This window comes from Castor canadensis, chromosome 11 (assembly GCF_047511655.1).
Source record: "Castor canadensis chromosome 11, mCasCan1.hap1v2, whole genome shotgun sequence".
NCBI classification, from domain to species: Eukaryota; Metazoa; Chordata; class Mammalia; order Rodentia; family Castoridae; genus Castor; species Castor canadensis.
This window is the reverse complement of record NC_133396.1, coordinates 36,202,209-36,220,244: the sequence shown is the minus strand read 5'-3', so window position 1 is coordinate 36,220,244 and position 18,036 is coordinate 36,202,209. Positions and strand designations below refer to the sequence as shown.

General features: G+C 38.6%; 1 protein-coding gene across 1 annotated transcript in view; it reads left to right on the top strand.

Annotated features, from left to right (window-relative positions):
* The window catches only part of Ppm1d (protein phosphatase, Mg2+/Mn2+ dependent 1D), a 57,332-nt gene that overhangs the window by 29,071 nt on the left and 10,225 nt on the right, over positions 1–18,036 (top strand). Inside the window, exon 3 of the mRNA XM_074046251.1 lies at positions 3,767–3,891. Within this exon, the coding sequence (XP_073902352.1) occupies positions 3,767–3,891 (125 nt within the window). The remainder of the gene's footprint in view (positions 1–3,766; positions 3,892–18,036) is intronic.

Below are 18,036 nucleotides of genomic sequence, written 5' to 3'. Positions count from 1 at the left end.
TTATTTTTGGCAGTCCTGGAGTTTGAGTTCAGGGCCTTCTGCTTGTTAGGCAGGCACTTGGGCCCACACTCCAGCCTTTTTTGCTTTAGACTCTATTTTTTAAATAGGGACCTGTGTTTATGCTGGCATTGGCTTGGACCTTGATCATGCTGATCTCACCTGTCAAGTAGCTAGGATTAGAGACATGAGACACCATACCTGCTTAAGAAGTGGTAGTCTCTCTTCCTGTTTGCTAGGCAGGCATTCTACCTACACCTCTAGCCCAAAAGTGGTAGTTTCTCAAAGGTTGTTGTGTGTTATCTGAAGCTATATCAGTGTACTTTCCATACTCTTACTTTAAGAGCATCATTGGTTGAATGATTTCTTAAATTTTATTTACTTATTTTTTGTTGTGAATGATTTTTTTAATTCACACATGGTTTTTTAAGTTAACAGATCTTATTTTTTAGAACTCTTAGATTGATGGTCAAATTGAGAAGAGGAGGAGAGTTCCCATAAACTTCCTGACCTCTTCTTCTGTGCACTGCTTTCCTTCTTATCAACATCTTGCACTAGAGTGGCACATTTGTTATCAGTGATGAATCTGCATTGACTTGTTATCTCCCAAAGGCCATAGTTTACATTAGGGTTCATTCTGGCCTCTTTATATGCATGTTTGCATATAGTTTGACTTGTGTAGGGACCAGGTAACTATAGTCATGTGACAAGACACTGATTCCTGTGGAACATGAAACATGTTTGAGCTAGACCATGTGGTCTGTCTTACTTAAAACTGAGATACCATTTTGGGGCTAGAAAATGGCTCCTGGATTTTTTTTTTTTTTTTTTTTACAGTACTGGACATGCCTGCCCAGCCATGCTCCCAATCTTTTTGTTTTTAGATAGGGTCTCGTGCTCTCTTTATCACGGCTGGCCTCAGATCTCAATCCTCTGCTCTCTGTCTCAAGTAGCAAGGATTATAGGTGTGTGCCATCATGGTTGACTCTACAATTTTTTAATATTGATGGGCCTGATTCCTTCTCAATAATTTCATTTTTGAAAAATACTTTTCTTGACTATTTGTTCTTATTTACTTTTCAGCCTTAAAGTTATATTTTCCTTGTTTTTAAAAACATTTTTAAAGAGTTTATGTTTTTTGCCTTATCATTTAAAATACCATCTGGACAGTTGGACAGATGCTCTTTGCCATTTGGGAGCAGGTGTCTTTTTGCAAAATTTGAGCCATTTTATGATGTTATTTCCTCACTTCCCTCTGTCTCAATCTAGGCAGTTGGCCAGCACTCTGTTTTTCCAGCCTTCTGTTGCTGCTCAGTCAGCTCTGCATGTCAGGCTGTTGTTTTTTATATGCCTTTTAATCACACAGAACAACAGCAGGGAGTGCAATAAAAGCAATGTTGATTTGGTTTTTTGACACTGGATTTAAAACTTTTATGTTTAACTAGTGCCATTGTTTATCTTTTTGCTCCTCAGAAACACAGGGATCATAAAGCCCTTGAATATTAAATATTAAGAGAGCTCCTACTATAGTTGTATTGGAAGCAGTAACTATAATTACTTAAGTATTAAGCCATACCTTTTGGGAAGCAGGTTTGAGAAAAAACAATAGGACATTAAGATGGTATGAAGGCAGAATGTTGGCATACCCTTTCCTTATAATTCTTGTGTCTCACAGATCCTTGTGAATAGCAGATCACTTTACTCTGGCTTCCTTTTTTGAGAATCATATAACAAAATGCTTTTGATACTCTCTCTCTCTCTCTCTTTTGGTGGGACTGGGGTTTGTCAGGGCTTCACACTTGTAAAGTAGGCACTCTACCACTTGAGCCATAGTCCAGTCCGTTTTGTTCTGGTTATTTTGGAAGTGGAATCTTGTGAACTATCTGCCTGGGATGACTTCAAATCTTGATCCTCCTGATCTCAACCTCCCAAGTAGCTAGGATTACAGGGGTGACCCACCTGCACCTGGTGGTACTCCTGACTCTTGTTATGATTTAGTTGTTATTTTCAGAACTGAGAATTAGACTAGTTCTCAGAAAAGATGGTAAAGGGGTGACTGTCTGGAATTTCTGTGTTTGTTAACAATTATAGCATTCTTTGGTCATTCCACACTGTTCCAGTCATTCATTGTATTATCCTGTGTCATAACCACTAGCCACATGTGACTGCTTAAATTTAAATTAATTAATGCTAAATTTACAAAATCAGTTTCTTATATGTGCTAGCCCCATTTACAGTGTTCACTAGTCAAGTAGTTAGTGGCTACTGTGTTGGACTGTGCAGAACAACATTTCCATCATTGCCTGAAGTTTCTTGAGACCGTGTTGCACAGGTCTCCTGAACTACACTATGTATATGTGTATGCATTTATTCATTCATTCATTTTTACTTTGTAGTGGTATGGATCAAACCCAGGGTCTTACCACGGACTAGGCAAGTGCTCTACCACTGAGATGCATTCTCAGCCCTTGGCCTGCCCTCTTTAGGTGAAATGTGTTTTCTACTTTAGGAAGATTGAAGCTGTTCATCTGCTACATTCATGTTTTTCTTGGCTCAAAGAAAGCTTATCTTTTTCTCATTTATAAGGTTATACCTTTATTTTGCTTCACCTAGGACTTTTATTCATTTATTATCTCTTCTTTCTTTGAACTAAAGCTGAGATAGAAAACCACAGTTAGAGGTAAAATATCTCTATTTCTCTGGCTGCCCCTTAGGTCTAGGGCATCTCATAGTAACACTGCATTTCAGGAGATCACTACTGCCTATCCTGTCGTCAGTGTTGCATATCTTGAAGTTGGTTGACTTGCAGGGCGGATATAGTCAGTATTCATCAGGTTTAGGGAGATAGAGTCAAGGCACTCAAAGTGAATATAGTAAAGTAAGAAAGTCATATATATGCCAAAATATCATACTCATAAATACTGAGAAAAATAGGTCTGGAGGCATGGCTCAAGTGGTAGACCACCTCCCTAGCAAGCATGAGAGTCCCTGAGTTCAAACCCCAGTACCACCAAAAAAACCCCAAACAAACAAAAAATTGAAAACTAAAGTTCTACTTTGTTTCTCCTGTTTCCAGCGAAACCTTCAGAACTATAAAGTTCTTCCTTTTAAATTTTTTTCGGTACTGGGATTTGAACTCAGGGACTACACCTTGAGCCACTCCACCAGCCCTTTTTTTTGTGTGATGGGTTTTTTTCAAGATCAGGTCTTGCAGACTTTTTGCTTGGGCTGGCTTTGAATTGTGAATCTCCTGATTTCTTCCTCCTGAGTAGCCAGGATTATAGACGTGAGCCACCAACACCTGGCCTCTTTAAATTTCTTTTATTACTATTTAATCCCACTCTATTTATAGAAACTCTTTTTCCTGTCCCTATTTTATTTGAGTGATTAAGTCATCTTGCTCTTCTTCTTTTTTTTTTTTTTTGGTCTGGTATCTACACCGCCTCACCCCCACTGGATTTTGAATGCTTGCTAGGCAGACACTCTACCCCTTGGGCCATGTCCCCCCAGCCCTGTTCTCTTTTTTCTTCACATTATTTCCATTAAGTTATGTCTATCCTACTTCAGTCATCTCCAAATTCTCCTCATGTAATCCTACCCTATTTTGTCTTTCCTCTTATAACAGGATCTTTGGCTTATCTATCTTGTATTTGAAACAGACAAGTTATTATTTTATAATATAATCTTACCAGTTATTTAACACATCAAGCTATTTTAGTTGCCATATTTTAATCATTTACGCTGTTTATGTGAAATGTTTATTTTTTAGTGTGATGAACAAGTCTGGAGTGAATCGCGTAGTTTGGAAAAGACCTCGGCTCACTCACAGTGGACCTGTTAGAAGGAGTACAGTTATTGATCAGATTCCTTTTCTGGCAGTAGCAAGAGCACTTGGTAAGTAGGACTTACATTTGATGAAATCATGTTAGGTTTTCTGTAGTATATGGTGGTAAAATAAAAGAGGATACTGAGAATTAAATCTTTTCTTAACATGGTGAAGGTAGAGAAATGTTGATACTGTATTAAATGTTTTGAAACCTAATTGCAGGGAAGGTTAAGGTATATATTTTAGTGCCAGTTGCTTTTTGTTCAAAAGTCATGTTCAATATCTTGCTAACTTCTACATTTTCTTAGGTACATATATGTATTCCCAGGCTTAATGTTACTCTTAAAATTATCTCTAAATATCCTTTCCTACTTTAGCCCTTAATAGTCCTAAGAGCCTTCAAAGCTCTTTTTTTTTTCTTTAGCTAGAAAAATAAATTGTTCATGATAAAATAAAAATAGTTCTTTCTGGTCTACCTGGTTTTTGAAGGAAGGCTAGAGAATTATATAGCTATTGAAATAGCTTGCCTTGGCTATGCTAAATGTGTATGTGTGTGTGTGTTGAGACTTGAGGAGTAGTTTTTATATTGTCTTGTTCCTTCTCTTTCTTTATTCTTAGATATTTGACGATCAACTTGGTGTTAGGCATTATAAATGACTTTAGAGTTATAATATGTACATATTTTCTATTATATGGAGTAAACCCATGCAGTTGCAGAGATAGGCAGTAAAGAAGTAAGCTTATAAATGAAGTTATTGCAGATTAGGGAATACCAAGAAAGAAAAGATGCTGTGATATATATTAATTTAGGAGGTCGAGCGTGTTGGCTCACACATGTACTCCTGGCTACCTGGGAGGCGGAGATTAGGATGATAGTAGTTTGAGCCCAGCCCCAGGCAAAAGTTAGAGACTCCATCTCAGTCAGTAAAAAGCTAGGAGTGGTGTAGTGCTTGCCTAGCATGCATGAGATCCTGGGTTTGACTAGATAAACAAATAAATAAAATAGATCATTTTTCCTACCATGCACTATTTCTTGTTGATCTTTTTGTTTTGTTTTGTTGTCATTTTTGGTCTTTTTGAGACAGGGTCTTACTAGATAGCCTAGGTTGGTCTTGAACTCATGATCCTTCTGCCTCCACCTCCCAAGTGCTGGAATTAAGGATATACCACCATACCTGGCTGACTTCTCTTACTGATTTGTTTGTTTGTTTGATTGTTTCGATAGGTCTGGGGTTTGAACTCAGTGCTTCATGCTTGCAAAGTAATGCTCCATTGCTTGAGCTGCACCTCCAGTCCATTTTGATCTGGTTATTTTGGAGATGGAGGGGGAGGAAATCTCAAGAATTATTTGCCTAGGCTGGCTTTGAACTCTGATCCTCCATATTTCAGCTTCCTAAGTAGCTAGGATGGTAAGCAGAGCCACTGGTGCCCATCTCTTACAGATCTTTGATGGTCAAATGCACTTACTCCTACTCTTCATAAGAGTCTGTAACTTGCTGAATAGATAATAAACAAATAAAATCATGCTGCAGACTGTCAAAAGAATTACACAGTGATGTGCCAGTGGAAGAGATAGAGGGTGGCAGGGGGATAGTTTCTTTAGAAAGGATGACCATGTAACATTATTTAAGGAGGTGGCATTTGAGTAAGACCCGAAGGTGGGAATGGGACCAAGGAAACTAGTAGTTAAAGCAGAGCTATAGATGTGCAAGGGCCCTTAGGCAGTTAGTGCACATTTGATGGGGTGGAGGATACGCTGTACACTTAAAATAATATTATGATTTCCTTTTGAGAAATTTTATGTCCCATCATATGTGAAGTCCTAGTTTAAACATACCTGTTCTGTGATACTGGAGTTTAATCTCAGGGCCTCACACTTGCTAAGCAGGTGCTCTACTGCTTGAGCTGCTCCTTCAGCCCTTTTGAAATAGGGTCTTGCTAGCTCTCTCCCATGGACTGGCCTCAAACTGTGATCCTCCTGATCTCTGCCTGCTGCATAGCTAGGGTTATAGGCATAAGCCACTGGCAGCTGGCTTTCAAGGTCTTTTTATAAAATACATAAGCAGTGAGACATATGAACCCTGCTAGGTCAATAAGATTCTCCTATAATTTTTTTTTGAGATTCTCCTATAATTTTGAATCTAATAACAACAATTTAAAAAAAAATTGGCTGTAATGAATTTATCCTAGTAACATTGGCAGTGTCCATTGATGTAGTTGGGTCTTCTTTCCTGGTTACTTGGAACTGTCTGTTTTCCATACTTGTTTCTCTAGCTTTTTGTCTATTCTATAAGCTACTTAACTTTATTCTCAGTTGCTTTTTTGAGCTAAGTTAACCTGAACTGGAAATTGTTTGCAGGCAAAGAATATCACCCATGCCTCCCCGCCCCCCCCCCCAACTTCCCGTCAAAGCAGTACTAAGCAAAGAATCCTAATATAGGAAAGTCAGAGCTTGGTATCTTTGAGGTAAGCAAAGGGTGGTAAAAAGTATAAAATGAGGGTGGACATGACAGTAGATTAAGAAGGACTGTATGGTGAAGACATTATAGCTGGGTAGGATCTAAAGGCCTTCTAGATTGTGGTAAAAAAGAATGCTTTGGAGTCAAATGTGTCCATGGCGTATGCCTGTAATCCCAGCTAATCTGCAGTCTGAGGCAGAGGTGGCTTGAGCCCATAAGTTTGAGACCAGCCTACCTAACATAGTGAGACTTCATCTCAAAAAAAAGGAAAAAAATAGAAGAGGTTGTATACCATTGTGGGAAAGAGATGGACTTTGGAAATCAAATGTCTAGATTCCAGGCTCAGTGCTATTACTTATTTTGCAAACTTTAGTAAATTACTCAGTATTTTGTGCCATAAATCATCTGTAGATGAAGCCTACAAACTACTGTGTTAGTCTGTTTTGCTCTGTTAAAACTGACAACTAGGTAATTTATCATGAACAGAAATTTATTGCTCCCCCAGGTTTGGAGGCTAAGAAATCTAATATCAAGGTGCTACCATCTTGTGAGGGCCTTATTGATGCATCATCACATAGTGGAAGATGAGAGAATTAGAGAGAGAGAGAGAGAGAGAGAGATTTTGATTGAAGGAAAGAAAGAGGAGGCCAAATTTCCTCTGTAAAGGCACCAGTCACACCATGAGCATAGGGGAGTCCTTGTAGCCCTAATCACCTCTTACAGGTACTGTCTCTTAATACTGTTAAAGTGGCAATTAAATGTCAGTATGAAGTTTGATAGGGACAAACATTCAAACCAAACCTGGTATCTGCCTCATACTGTTGTGATTACTGGATGACTTTGCACATATAAAGTGCTTAGAATAGTACCTGACCATAGTGAGTGCTGTATAAATATTAGCTGTTCTTACTATTGATACTTAGCAATGCAGGGCAATGACAGTTTGTTTTTTGAGAGATCATTTTAGCTGATTTGTAATGAAGGTTGAAAGTAAATAAAATTGGAGGCAAAGGTACCATTTAGGAGCCTGTTGCAATATTGTGGATACTTCATGTTTTATAGATTTTTTGCAGAATTAGATGACTAGGTTACCTATTCACTCATAGTGTAAGCATGGAATATAACTGATCTTCCAGTTATTAGCAAGGAGAGAGGGGAAGATGCTAGTTAGTTGCCACTTATGTTTCAAGTAGTGGTAAATTTCACATTAACTACTGCCATATAGAATATTAGTGAGCACTGAAAAGGGGGGTGAAAGTCAAGGAATAGTTTTTTTTTTTTTTGGGGGGGTTGTACTGGGGTTTGAACTCTGGGCTTTGTGCCTGCTAGGCAGGCTTTACCACTTGAGCCACGCCTCCATTCCAAGAGATTTTTCTTTCTTTCTTTTTTTTTTTAATGTGGTACTCGTTGAACTGAGGGCAAGATCTTACTCTTGGTTTGAAAGTAGATGCCACATTATTTTGTACATATGAGTGTATGGCAAGCATTTCAAATAAGTTTTGAAACACTTAGGAGATTGCGTAGAAGAAGAAAAAAGAGAAGGACTGGTACAGACATAGTAGGAAAACGAGCTGATTTTTCTGGTTCAGATAATTCAGTAATACTCCATAGTAATTCATCCCTTATTTGAATATCTTCAGTATTCTTAATGTCGCAAACTACAGACTCTTAGAGTACTCAGAAACTCTAATTGTTTTTGTTTGGTATTTTTGAATTGTGAGTTAAAAGTCTGCCTTCATGAATCTTTCAGATACTGGCCCTAGTTTTGTGTGGTGAAACAAAATGAGAGCAATCCTACAACATAATGGTAGACATTTATGTATTCCAAGTTGGTTAACATGTTTCTTTAGTCTACTCTCTAGGTTTAAAGTGTTAATTTTAGGTTTTTCATGATACGGTCATATGCTACTTAAAGATGGGGATATGTTTTGCAAAATGTATTCTTAGGTGATTTCATTGTTGCACAAACATTGAGTATTCTTACACAAATCTATGTCGTCATATAGGCCAATTACTTGACATACCTTTTTTTTTTTTTTGCTTGGTTTTTGTTTTTGTGACGTAGAATCTCTTTATGTGGCCTGGGCTGACCTGGAATTCCCTCTGTAGCTCAGGCTCAAACTTGAGATTCTCCTGCCTCTACCTCCCAAGTGTTGGGATTACAGGTGAGAAACACCGTGCCTGGCTGACGTAGGCTTTTTTGTGTGTGTGTGTGTTTTGAACTAAGTGCTTGATGTTTGCGAGGCTGGTACTCTACCATTTAATCCATGCCTCCAGGTAGAAGATCAGTTCTGATTAGGAAATAAGTTCTAGAATCACAGGGGAAAATAGTGGTATTTTGAAATTTGTGTTGGTACCAGGGTTTGAACTCAGGGCCTCACGCTTGCTAGGCAGGTGCTCTACTGCTTGAGCCACTCCATCAGTCCTGACATGTCCTCTTGATGGAATCAAGACCCAGGGCAAACAAGATGTATGAGGCTGTTCCTCCAGTAATATGGCAAACTTAAAGTAAGCTTTAAAAAAATTAGTAGAAGGAGCACTCTCTAGAATAATGATTAAAAGTATAGTATAGTAAAATACCCACACTGGCAGCACAGTCATTATCATACCATGTATTATGCACTGTGTAAATGAGCAGTGGCACAGCAGGTTTGCTTACACCAGCATCATCACAAACGTATGTGAATAATGCTTTGCTCTGCAGGGATGACTTCCACATTGTTAAGTGGCAGGAATTTTTCTGCTCTGTCATAATGCTGATAACCTCTGGCATATAGGTGGTCTGTCATTGACTGAAATGCTGTTATATGGCACATGACTGTTCTTGTCATCCTTTTGTACATTTTTCTCCATAATGTGTCTTCAGAATTGAGGGCACTTTGTAAGGTGTCATCTGATTAGTTTGGAGTCCTTTACAATGGAAATACAGGTTGGTTGTCCCCAGTCTAAAACTCCAAAATCTAAAATGCTCAAAAATTTATAGTGTTGTGAACACTGACATGATGCTGCAATTGGAAAATTCCACACTTGATCCATGTGATGAGTTACAGTCAACACATAGGCACATTAAAAATATTGTATATAAAATTGTTTTCAGGGCCAGGTTTATGTCTCTAATCCTAGCTGCTTGGAAGGCTGAGATCAGGAGGATCGTAGTTCAAGGCCAGCCTGGGAAAATAGTTTGAGAGACCCCATCTCCAAAAATAACCAGAGCAAAAAGGACTGGAGGTGTGGCCTAAGCTATAGAGTGTCTGCATACGGGAAGCCCCAAGTTCAAACCCCAGTCCCACCAAAAAAAAAAAAAAATCCTTCAGGTTGTGTGTACAATGTGTGTATCAAACAAATGAATTTTGTGTCTAGATATGTGTTATGCTTTCCATAAGACACCTCATTATGTATATGTAAAATCCCCAAACCCAAAATTGAACTACTTCTGGTCCCTAGCATTTCGAACAAGTAATACTCAAGCTATATTTAGTTCCTCCTAGCTAAGCATTGTACTGCTACTAATGGAGTCCTGGCAGTCTGAGTGTGATTAGCTTTTAGCAGTCATATCACAGTGTTGGCTAATTAAGCTCAGACTCCAGATTAATTTTCATATTGTTTCTCTATCACATACCATGCTGGCAGCGTGAGGGTAAGGACATAAGAGACCTAATGATGGCAGCATGAGATGAGTTCCTTGCAGAATGTCTTTTGTATTGATTAATACATTAGTGTATATTTGAAGAGAGAGATCTTGATGTGAAGCTGGACTCCTTAGCTTGTTTCATAGTTGTTAACTACTGGGAGAAAGAGATAGTGAATAGCCCTCTGTTTTGTATATTGTACAAATATTCAGGAGTTCTTAGGCAGGAGAATATGAACATTGTCTTGAAGTGTCTTTCCATAAGACTGCTCTTTAGTTGGAACAGTGAAAAAGAAGTAATTAGACAGTAGAAATCAGCAATGGTTTGACTAGATAATCAGTATTTTCCTCAACATTAGGGACAGTTGGACATTGGAATGCCTCTGATGTGTGACACACTTACACAGTGTTCTGTTCAAGAATACATTACCTCCATCCTGATTAAAGGAGGCTATAAAGATGTACCTGGTGTGATGGAGCACACTTGCAATCCCAGCACTCAGAAGGTGGAGGTAGAAGGATTGAGAGTTCCAGGCCAGCCTGGGCTACATAGTGAGACCCTGTCTCAAAAACAAAACAAAACTCCCAAAATAATGCAGTCAGGGTTAGGAATGTAGCACAGGAGTAGCTCTGGACTAGCATACATGAGGGCCTGGTTTGATCCTGAACAATACACACACGGAATATTCCTTGACCACATTTTCATTTCAGTACTGGGTATTTAACCTAGGGTCTCAACGTATACCAGACAAGTGCTCTACCACTGAGCTGTAGTCTTAGCTCTGAACAGATTTTTTTTCTTTTTTGTGGTACGGGGGAGTTGAACACTTACTAGATAGGTTCTCACCACTTGAGCCATACCCCCAGCCCTGAACAGATGTTTTTTTAGTGTGGTGTGTAGGATGCACTGTGCTGTATATGTACAAGAGCAGGATCTCTGCCTTTGGGGAATTCAAAGTCTGGAGAAGGGGAAAAGCAGTCACCAAATGGTTGCAAAAAGGACTGAAAATTTTTAATTCTTAGCTATTTATATCTGCGCTAAGGGAAACTTAAAATAGCCAGGGATGATGGTGCACACATATAATACCAGCATTTGGGAGGCAGAGGCAAGAGCATCACAAGTTCAAGGCCAACTTGAGCTATTTAATGAGACCTTGCCTCAAAAACCAAGGGCTAGGGGGTGGAGGCATGACTCAAGTGGTAGAGTGTCTACCTAGCAAGTTCAAAGCCCTGAGTTCAAACCCCAGTGCCACCAAACCCCAAAACAAACAAACAGAAAACCAAACAAGGGCTAGGGATGTAGCTCAGTGGTAGAGTGCTTGCCTAGAACATATATGGCCCTACTCCAGCAACACAAGAAAAAACAAAAAAGAAAATTGAAGATACGGTATTTCACCCAGGTAGAGAGGCCATGGAAGTGATGTTTACAGTTTTGAAGAGTTACTGTAAGTGAAGAGAGCGATGTTGCATGCATTGAAGTAGCACTCTGTGGGAAGAGGCATGCTACATATAAAGGGCAGACGCAAAGGTCTGTACAACTTGAACAGAGGTGTGGGAATAAAACACATGGAGAAAATGAGCATGTACTGCATTTTATAGGCTTTATTAAAGAGTTGTGTCTTCTTTATGTTAAGCATAGCAGTTAACACTGCTCCCAGGTGCTTATACTTATAATTCCAGTTACTTGGGAGACAAGAGATGAGAAGGATTGCAGTTTGAGGCCCACAAAATGCTAGTGAGACCCCATCTCAACAAATAAGCTGGGTATGGAGGTGGGTATCTGTAATCTCAGTCACACAGGTAGCAAAGGTAAGAGGATAGTAGTCTGAGGCCAGTCCTAGGCAAAAGCAGAACCTCTATCTGGAAAGCAACTAAAGGAAAAAAGGGATAGGGATGTGGCTTCATGTGGTAGAGTAATAACTGAGAAAGCACAAGGCCTTCAGTTCAAACCCTGGTACCACCAAAAAAGGCAAAAACCCAGAAAACAAAACCAACAACAACAAACCATTAGAGCAGGAAACATATAGCTAGATTTATGTGTTTTTAAAAATTATGGAGTACTGTGTATGGTACTTCGTACCTGTAGTTGCAGCCACTTGGAAGGCTGAGGCAGGAGGATTGATCGAGAGCAGCTTGGACAACGTAGCAAGACCCTGTCTCAGAGAAAAAAAATGTGATAGACTACACTTAAAATAAAATTTATGGCCTCATGTGGTAGTGCACACCTCCAATCCCAGCCCTTGAGTGGTGGGTAGGAGAATAACAATTTTCCATCCAGCCTGGGCTAATAGAAAGATTCTGTCTCAAAAAATAAACAAAGCCTCTTAATGTTTTACCATTTTAAGTTTATATAGTTCAGTGATATAAAGTATATTTACACAGTTGTGTAGCCATCACCGCCATCCTTCTGAGATTTATATTTTAAAAATGATTTGGGGCTGGAGGCATGGCTCAAACAGTCCTTAGTTCAAACCCCAGTAACACTAACACTAACACACACACACACACACACACACACACACACACACACACACACACACACACACAAAAAGGTGGTTTTGATTGCAGTTTTGAGAAGGCATAAGATGAGGCAAAAAGTTTTGGAAGACTCCCCATGGGAAGCCAACCACAGAGTAGGGGTGGGATGGTGCTGAAATTTGTTCAGTGTCCTGTGGAACTCCTGCTGCCAGGTGCCACAGGAGCAAGCAGAGAAGAATGCACTGGAACCAGAGGAAAGGCCTCCTCTCCCGATGTCTGTTCCGCACCCTCTACTGAGTAAAAGGGAAGTTACTACCCAGCAGACAAAAACGATCATGTTCGCCAGTGTCATAGGGACTTTCCCTCAGTAGGAAGAAAAATGACATTCTGTGATCCTGTTGGTGAACAAACACTACACCAGTCACAAAACTCTTAAAGATCCACTCCTGGTCCTTGCTATCCAATCTTAGATAATGCTATATAGATCCCTCGGATTTGTAAAATAAGGGAACTGGCTATGAATGTAAATCATCTGGTGAGTTTGTTAAAAGCTCAGATTCTTTGCCGCTTTGAGCATCAAAACAAATTATAATAGCAACAAGTTAAAACATACTGAGTAAAAGAATCCATAAGTCCATACTGATACTAAAAATACTGTAAAGATAGCGGATGATGCCAGGATTGTCAGTGGATGCTAAAGCTTGGTATAAGTTGGTGATGATGGTGGGAAGCGAGATAAAGGAGAACGGTGGAGGGAGTGAATTTCAAGTATGATATCTTTGATATTTTGTAAGAACTTAAGTTAATTCCATAATGTACCTTCCACCCAGCTCAACAGTAATAATAATAAAAAAAGTTGATGGAGGTGACCAGAATTTTTCAGTCTTCAACTGTCACTCTGTAGATTAGTGATCAGTCACAAGAAGAAAAAGACACCTGGCCTATGGTTATAGCTCAGGGGTAGGGCACTTTCCTGGCAATGTGTGAGGTCCTGTGATCGATCCCCTAGCACTGAAATGAGTGGATACATACACACATGCATACATAAATAAATGGACAAAAGCACCTTTACAGTGGCTAGTGGACAGCACTTTACCGACCCAACCAAACTTGGCATTGCCAATAATAGAACAGTGTCCCACCTCATGTAAGATACTGAGGAGGACATGATTTTAGCAAGGTTGTATTCTAGCCAAAATAAATAAGGTGTTTTTTTGTGGTAGTGGGGGTTGAACCTCAGGGCTTTGCATGTGGTACACAAGTGCTCTGCCACTTGAAACATGTCCCTGATCCTAAAAAAATAAAGTTTAACCTGAGCATGAACCCTTCCTTGCAAGAAAATGAGGAAATAATCTGACAAATCTAAATTAAAGGTCATGAGTTAGAGGAATACTTCATTGGTGTAGCACTTGCCTACCATATGTGAGGCTGGGTTCAGTCCCTACCACTGAACCCCTCTTCCCCAAAAAAGTCAACTTAAGGATCATTCATAGCTGACTTGAACTCTTCATAATTGTCAATTCTGTGAAGGATAAAGCCAAACAAAAAACCTAGGTAACTGCTCTGGGTTAAAAGTGACAAAAAGTATGACAACTAAACACAGTGAATGATTTTTGAATAGATGTTGGTTATTAAAAATGTACTATTAAGACCTGGAGGCTTGGTTCAAGTGGTAGTAGAGCAAGTGCCAGGGCCTGAAGTTCAACTTCAATACTAACCCCCCCTCCTCCAAAAAAAGTGTTATTGGGGATGAGGACACAGCTCAAGTAGTGGAGCACTTTCCTAACATGCATCAAGCCTGGGGTCCCAGCACTGCAAAACAGAGCAAACCCAAAAAGCTAAAAAGTGTTATTGGGACAACTGGAGACATTTAAACCTGGCCTTTACATTATGCAGTAGCATCATATGTAGTTTCCTGAGTGTAGTTATGTAGGAACTTTCTACATGCTTATGCTGAAGTATTAATGTTTACAGATGAAGTCTGAAGCCTAATCTCATATGATTCAGCCATCTCTATCCAGAGATAAAGACATTGTGTAAAAAAAAAAAAAATCCTTGACCAGCACAGTGGCTCAAGTGGTAGAGTGCCTGCCTAGCAAGTGCAATCTGCAGTAACACATTAAAAACAAACGGGCAAAACCCAAAGAGCTGGGCGTGGTGCCTGTGTCTAGAATCCTAGAACTTGGGAGGGGGAGGCAGAGGAGAATTGCAAGTTAGAGGGCAGCTTGGGTACATGGAGAGTTCAGAGCTGGGTTACATAGTAATACCCTGTCTCAAAGCAACCACAAAACCCTCATAGAATCTCCAAAACTATTGAGATTAATAAATGAATCCAGTTAAGGTCACATCATCCAAATCGATACACACAATCTACTGTATTTTTATGTACTAGAAATGAAAAACTAAATGAAATTTAAATATGTATCATTTATAATTATATCAACAGCCACAAACTACTTAAGTCTAACAAACCTATGCTGGGGGACATGGCTCAAGTGTAGATCACTTGCTTAGCAAGTGTAAAGCCGCAAGTTCAAACCTCAGTACCGCCTCCATAAAAAAAAAAAAAAAACAAATCTATATATATAGACACACACACAGATATGTATGTGTCTATATATATATGCTGAAGATTTGACTGGAGATAAGTACAAAATTCTCATGAAACAAATGCGATGTACCATATTTTTATATTGGAAGATAAAATATTAAGATGGCATTTCATCCCAAATTGATTTTTTTGTTCATTGCAATCTCAAAACCCAGAGTTTCAGATTTTTTTTTTTGTCATACTGGGGTTTGAACTTGGAACCTCACACTTGCTAGGCAGGCATTTTATCACTTGAGCCACTAGCCAGCCCTTTTTGGGTTTTTTGATGTTTTTTTCCAGGTAGGGGCTCACAAACTATTTGCCTGGGACTGGTGTCTGAACCGCTCCTGATCTCTGCTGCCTGAGTAGCTAGGATTATAGGTGCGAGCCACCTGTGCTCAGCTTCAGAAATTTAAATGAAAAGAAATAAGCCCTTCTTCTGGAAATGTGTGAGATTTCTTGTGGAAAAGAAATAGAAATTGGCAAAGTATTGGAGAATAGTAATTCATTGTCAGAGTCGTTACTGTAAGCTGGAAGAGATGGTTTCACCAAAGCAGTGAACATATATACTTGTGTTTTCATAAAAATTTGCAGAAGAGTAAGAATAATAGTTTTCTAGTCAAGAACTGAGAATGATGAAATAGGAGAAAAGAAGAATTTTCACCAGATACTCCTTTGTACCTTTTGGGTTTTGTACATGTGAATGGATTACTTTCTCAAATTAGCAATTTGTTTTAAAAATCTTTCAAATTTAAAAAAATATTGTTGTTTAGATGTGAGAAATTGTGACTTCAGGGTCATATAATCTGTCTTAGAAAAATTGGATTTTTTTTTTTGACAGGTAGCTAGGATTACCGGCTCATAATCCTAGCTACTCAGGAGGCAGAGATCAGGAGGATCATGGTTCAAAGCCAGCACTGGGCGAATAGTTCACAAGACCCTATCTCGAAAAAACCTGTTCTCCTCCCTCCCCCCCTAGAAAAAAAAAGGGCTGCCGGTAAGAGCACCTGTCTAGCAGTCTTGAGGCTCTGAGTTCAAACCCCAGTGCCACCAAACAGACAAACAAAATACCCGCATAAAAAGGGCTGGTGGAATGGCTCAGGTGGTAGAACACTTGCCGAGCAAGTGTGAAGCCCTGAGTTTAAACCTCAATATTGCTGAAAAAAAAAAGAAAGAAAGAAAAATTGAAATTTTTTGAGATAGGGTCTTGCTTTACAGTCCCAACTGACCTTGAACTTGCAATCCTCCTGTCTTTGCTGTCCAAGAGCTGGGATTACAGGCATGTATCAGCATCCCCAGTGGGATTTTTTTTTTAAACCTGATCATGGTGTAGACTTAGGATTTTGCTTCTATGTAAATTGTTTGTTCTTAATTAGAATGATAGTTTTATCCAAAAAGTAGGAAAATTTGCTTTTGAAGGTTTTGGGTTTAACTGTTTTTTGAGGCAAGTCTTGAACTCACAGTCTTCCTACCTCAGCCTCTGGAGTGCTGGGATTATAGGCAGGCATGCACCACAACTGTCTTGAGGCATCTCTTATGAACTCTAATTGCTACCTTAAAATTTATCTTAATGATTTCCATGTTCATTTTCATTTTTTAACCAACGCAGAAGTTTTGTTTTGCTGATATAAAGAGGTAAATGTATCTTTGTGTGTCTAAGTGAATTTTGTGTGTGTGTATATATATACATATATATATATATGTATATATATTGTTTTTAGTGGTCACATGTATTCTCTTTTGCTATTCTGAAGGTTAAGTTTTTATTTTTTTTTGGTGGTACTGGGGTTTGAACTCAGGGCCTCACGCTTGCTAGGTAAGTGCTCTACCACTTGAGCCACTCTGCCAGCCCCGCTATTCTGAAGGTTAAATAACCTCTTTGAAGAGGCTGGCTAAGCAAAGATTTTTTGCTATTTTAGAGTAAAGTAGTTGATTTGAATTATTCTATCCCTGGCCTCTGAGCATGTCTTAATTGACTAGTATTTCTTTCTTATTACTATTGTTATTGCTATTATTATTAGCTAGTATTTCTGGTAGGAGCTAACGGGGAATTTAAATGAAAAGACAAAGTCAAAAAAAAAGAAAAAAAAAAGAACAAAATCAGGCCTGCTTTAAACTTTTTGTTTTTAATTTGGGCCTTTCCCCTAAGTAACTTAACAACAAAAAAAAGCTGAAATTGATGTGTTTTGCTTTCTTGCCTCTTCTTGTTGACTTTTTGGAAGCAGAAGAAGGATTATATTGTTTTACTTATGGTGTTGTATGTACTAGACAAGAATAGATGGTTTCTATAAATTGTTCTTTTTTCCTTTTATTTCAGTTTTATTGATCTTTTTGATGACCTGGGTCAATTAAAAATTCTTTTCTGTTGAGCATTTTGAGATTTATATCTAATAGTCCTGAAAGGCAGAAGTTTAGGCATTTTTTATGTGTAGTTAATGAAGGAAAAGGATAAATATGTAGAAATCTTGTTTTTTCCTAGCTCGCTGAAAGAGAGAACTATTGCTCTATAAAGAGTGACCAGGCCATTGAATAGGGAATTTTCTTCAAAGTGACCAAGGAGGTTTTCAGTTAGCCATTGGGACTCCTATTTATAGGTCAAGTTCTTTTCAGCTTGTCCTTTTTCTTCAAAATTATTTTGGTTAATCCTTGCCCTTTGCTCTTCTCTGTATATGTCATTTTTCAATCAGTTTATCAAATCCTATAGAAATTCTTTTGGGACTTTTGTTGGAATTACATTGAACTTATAGTTATTTTGGGAAGAATTAACATCTTTATAATACATGAAGTCTTCCTCTATGATGTTTTAATCTGTCAGACTCAAATCTAATTCTATAATCTTCATAGAAGGCTATATAACTTTTGTTAAGTTTATTTTATATTTTCTATTATTGCAATTGTATAGAAATATAATGACTTTTATATATTGGGTTTGTATTTAACAACCTTGCTAAACTTTCTATTAATTCTAATTTGTGTGTGTTATTGGGGATTCACCTCGTACATGCTAGGAATATAAGCTGTTACTGAGCTGTATCCCTAATCCAGCTCTCTCTTTCAT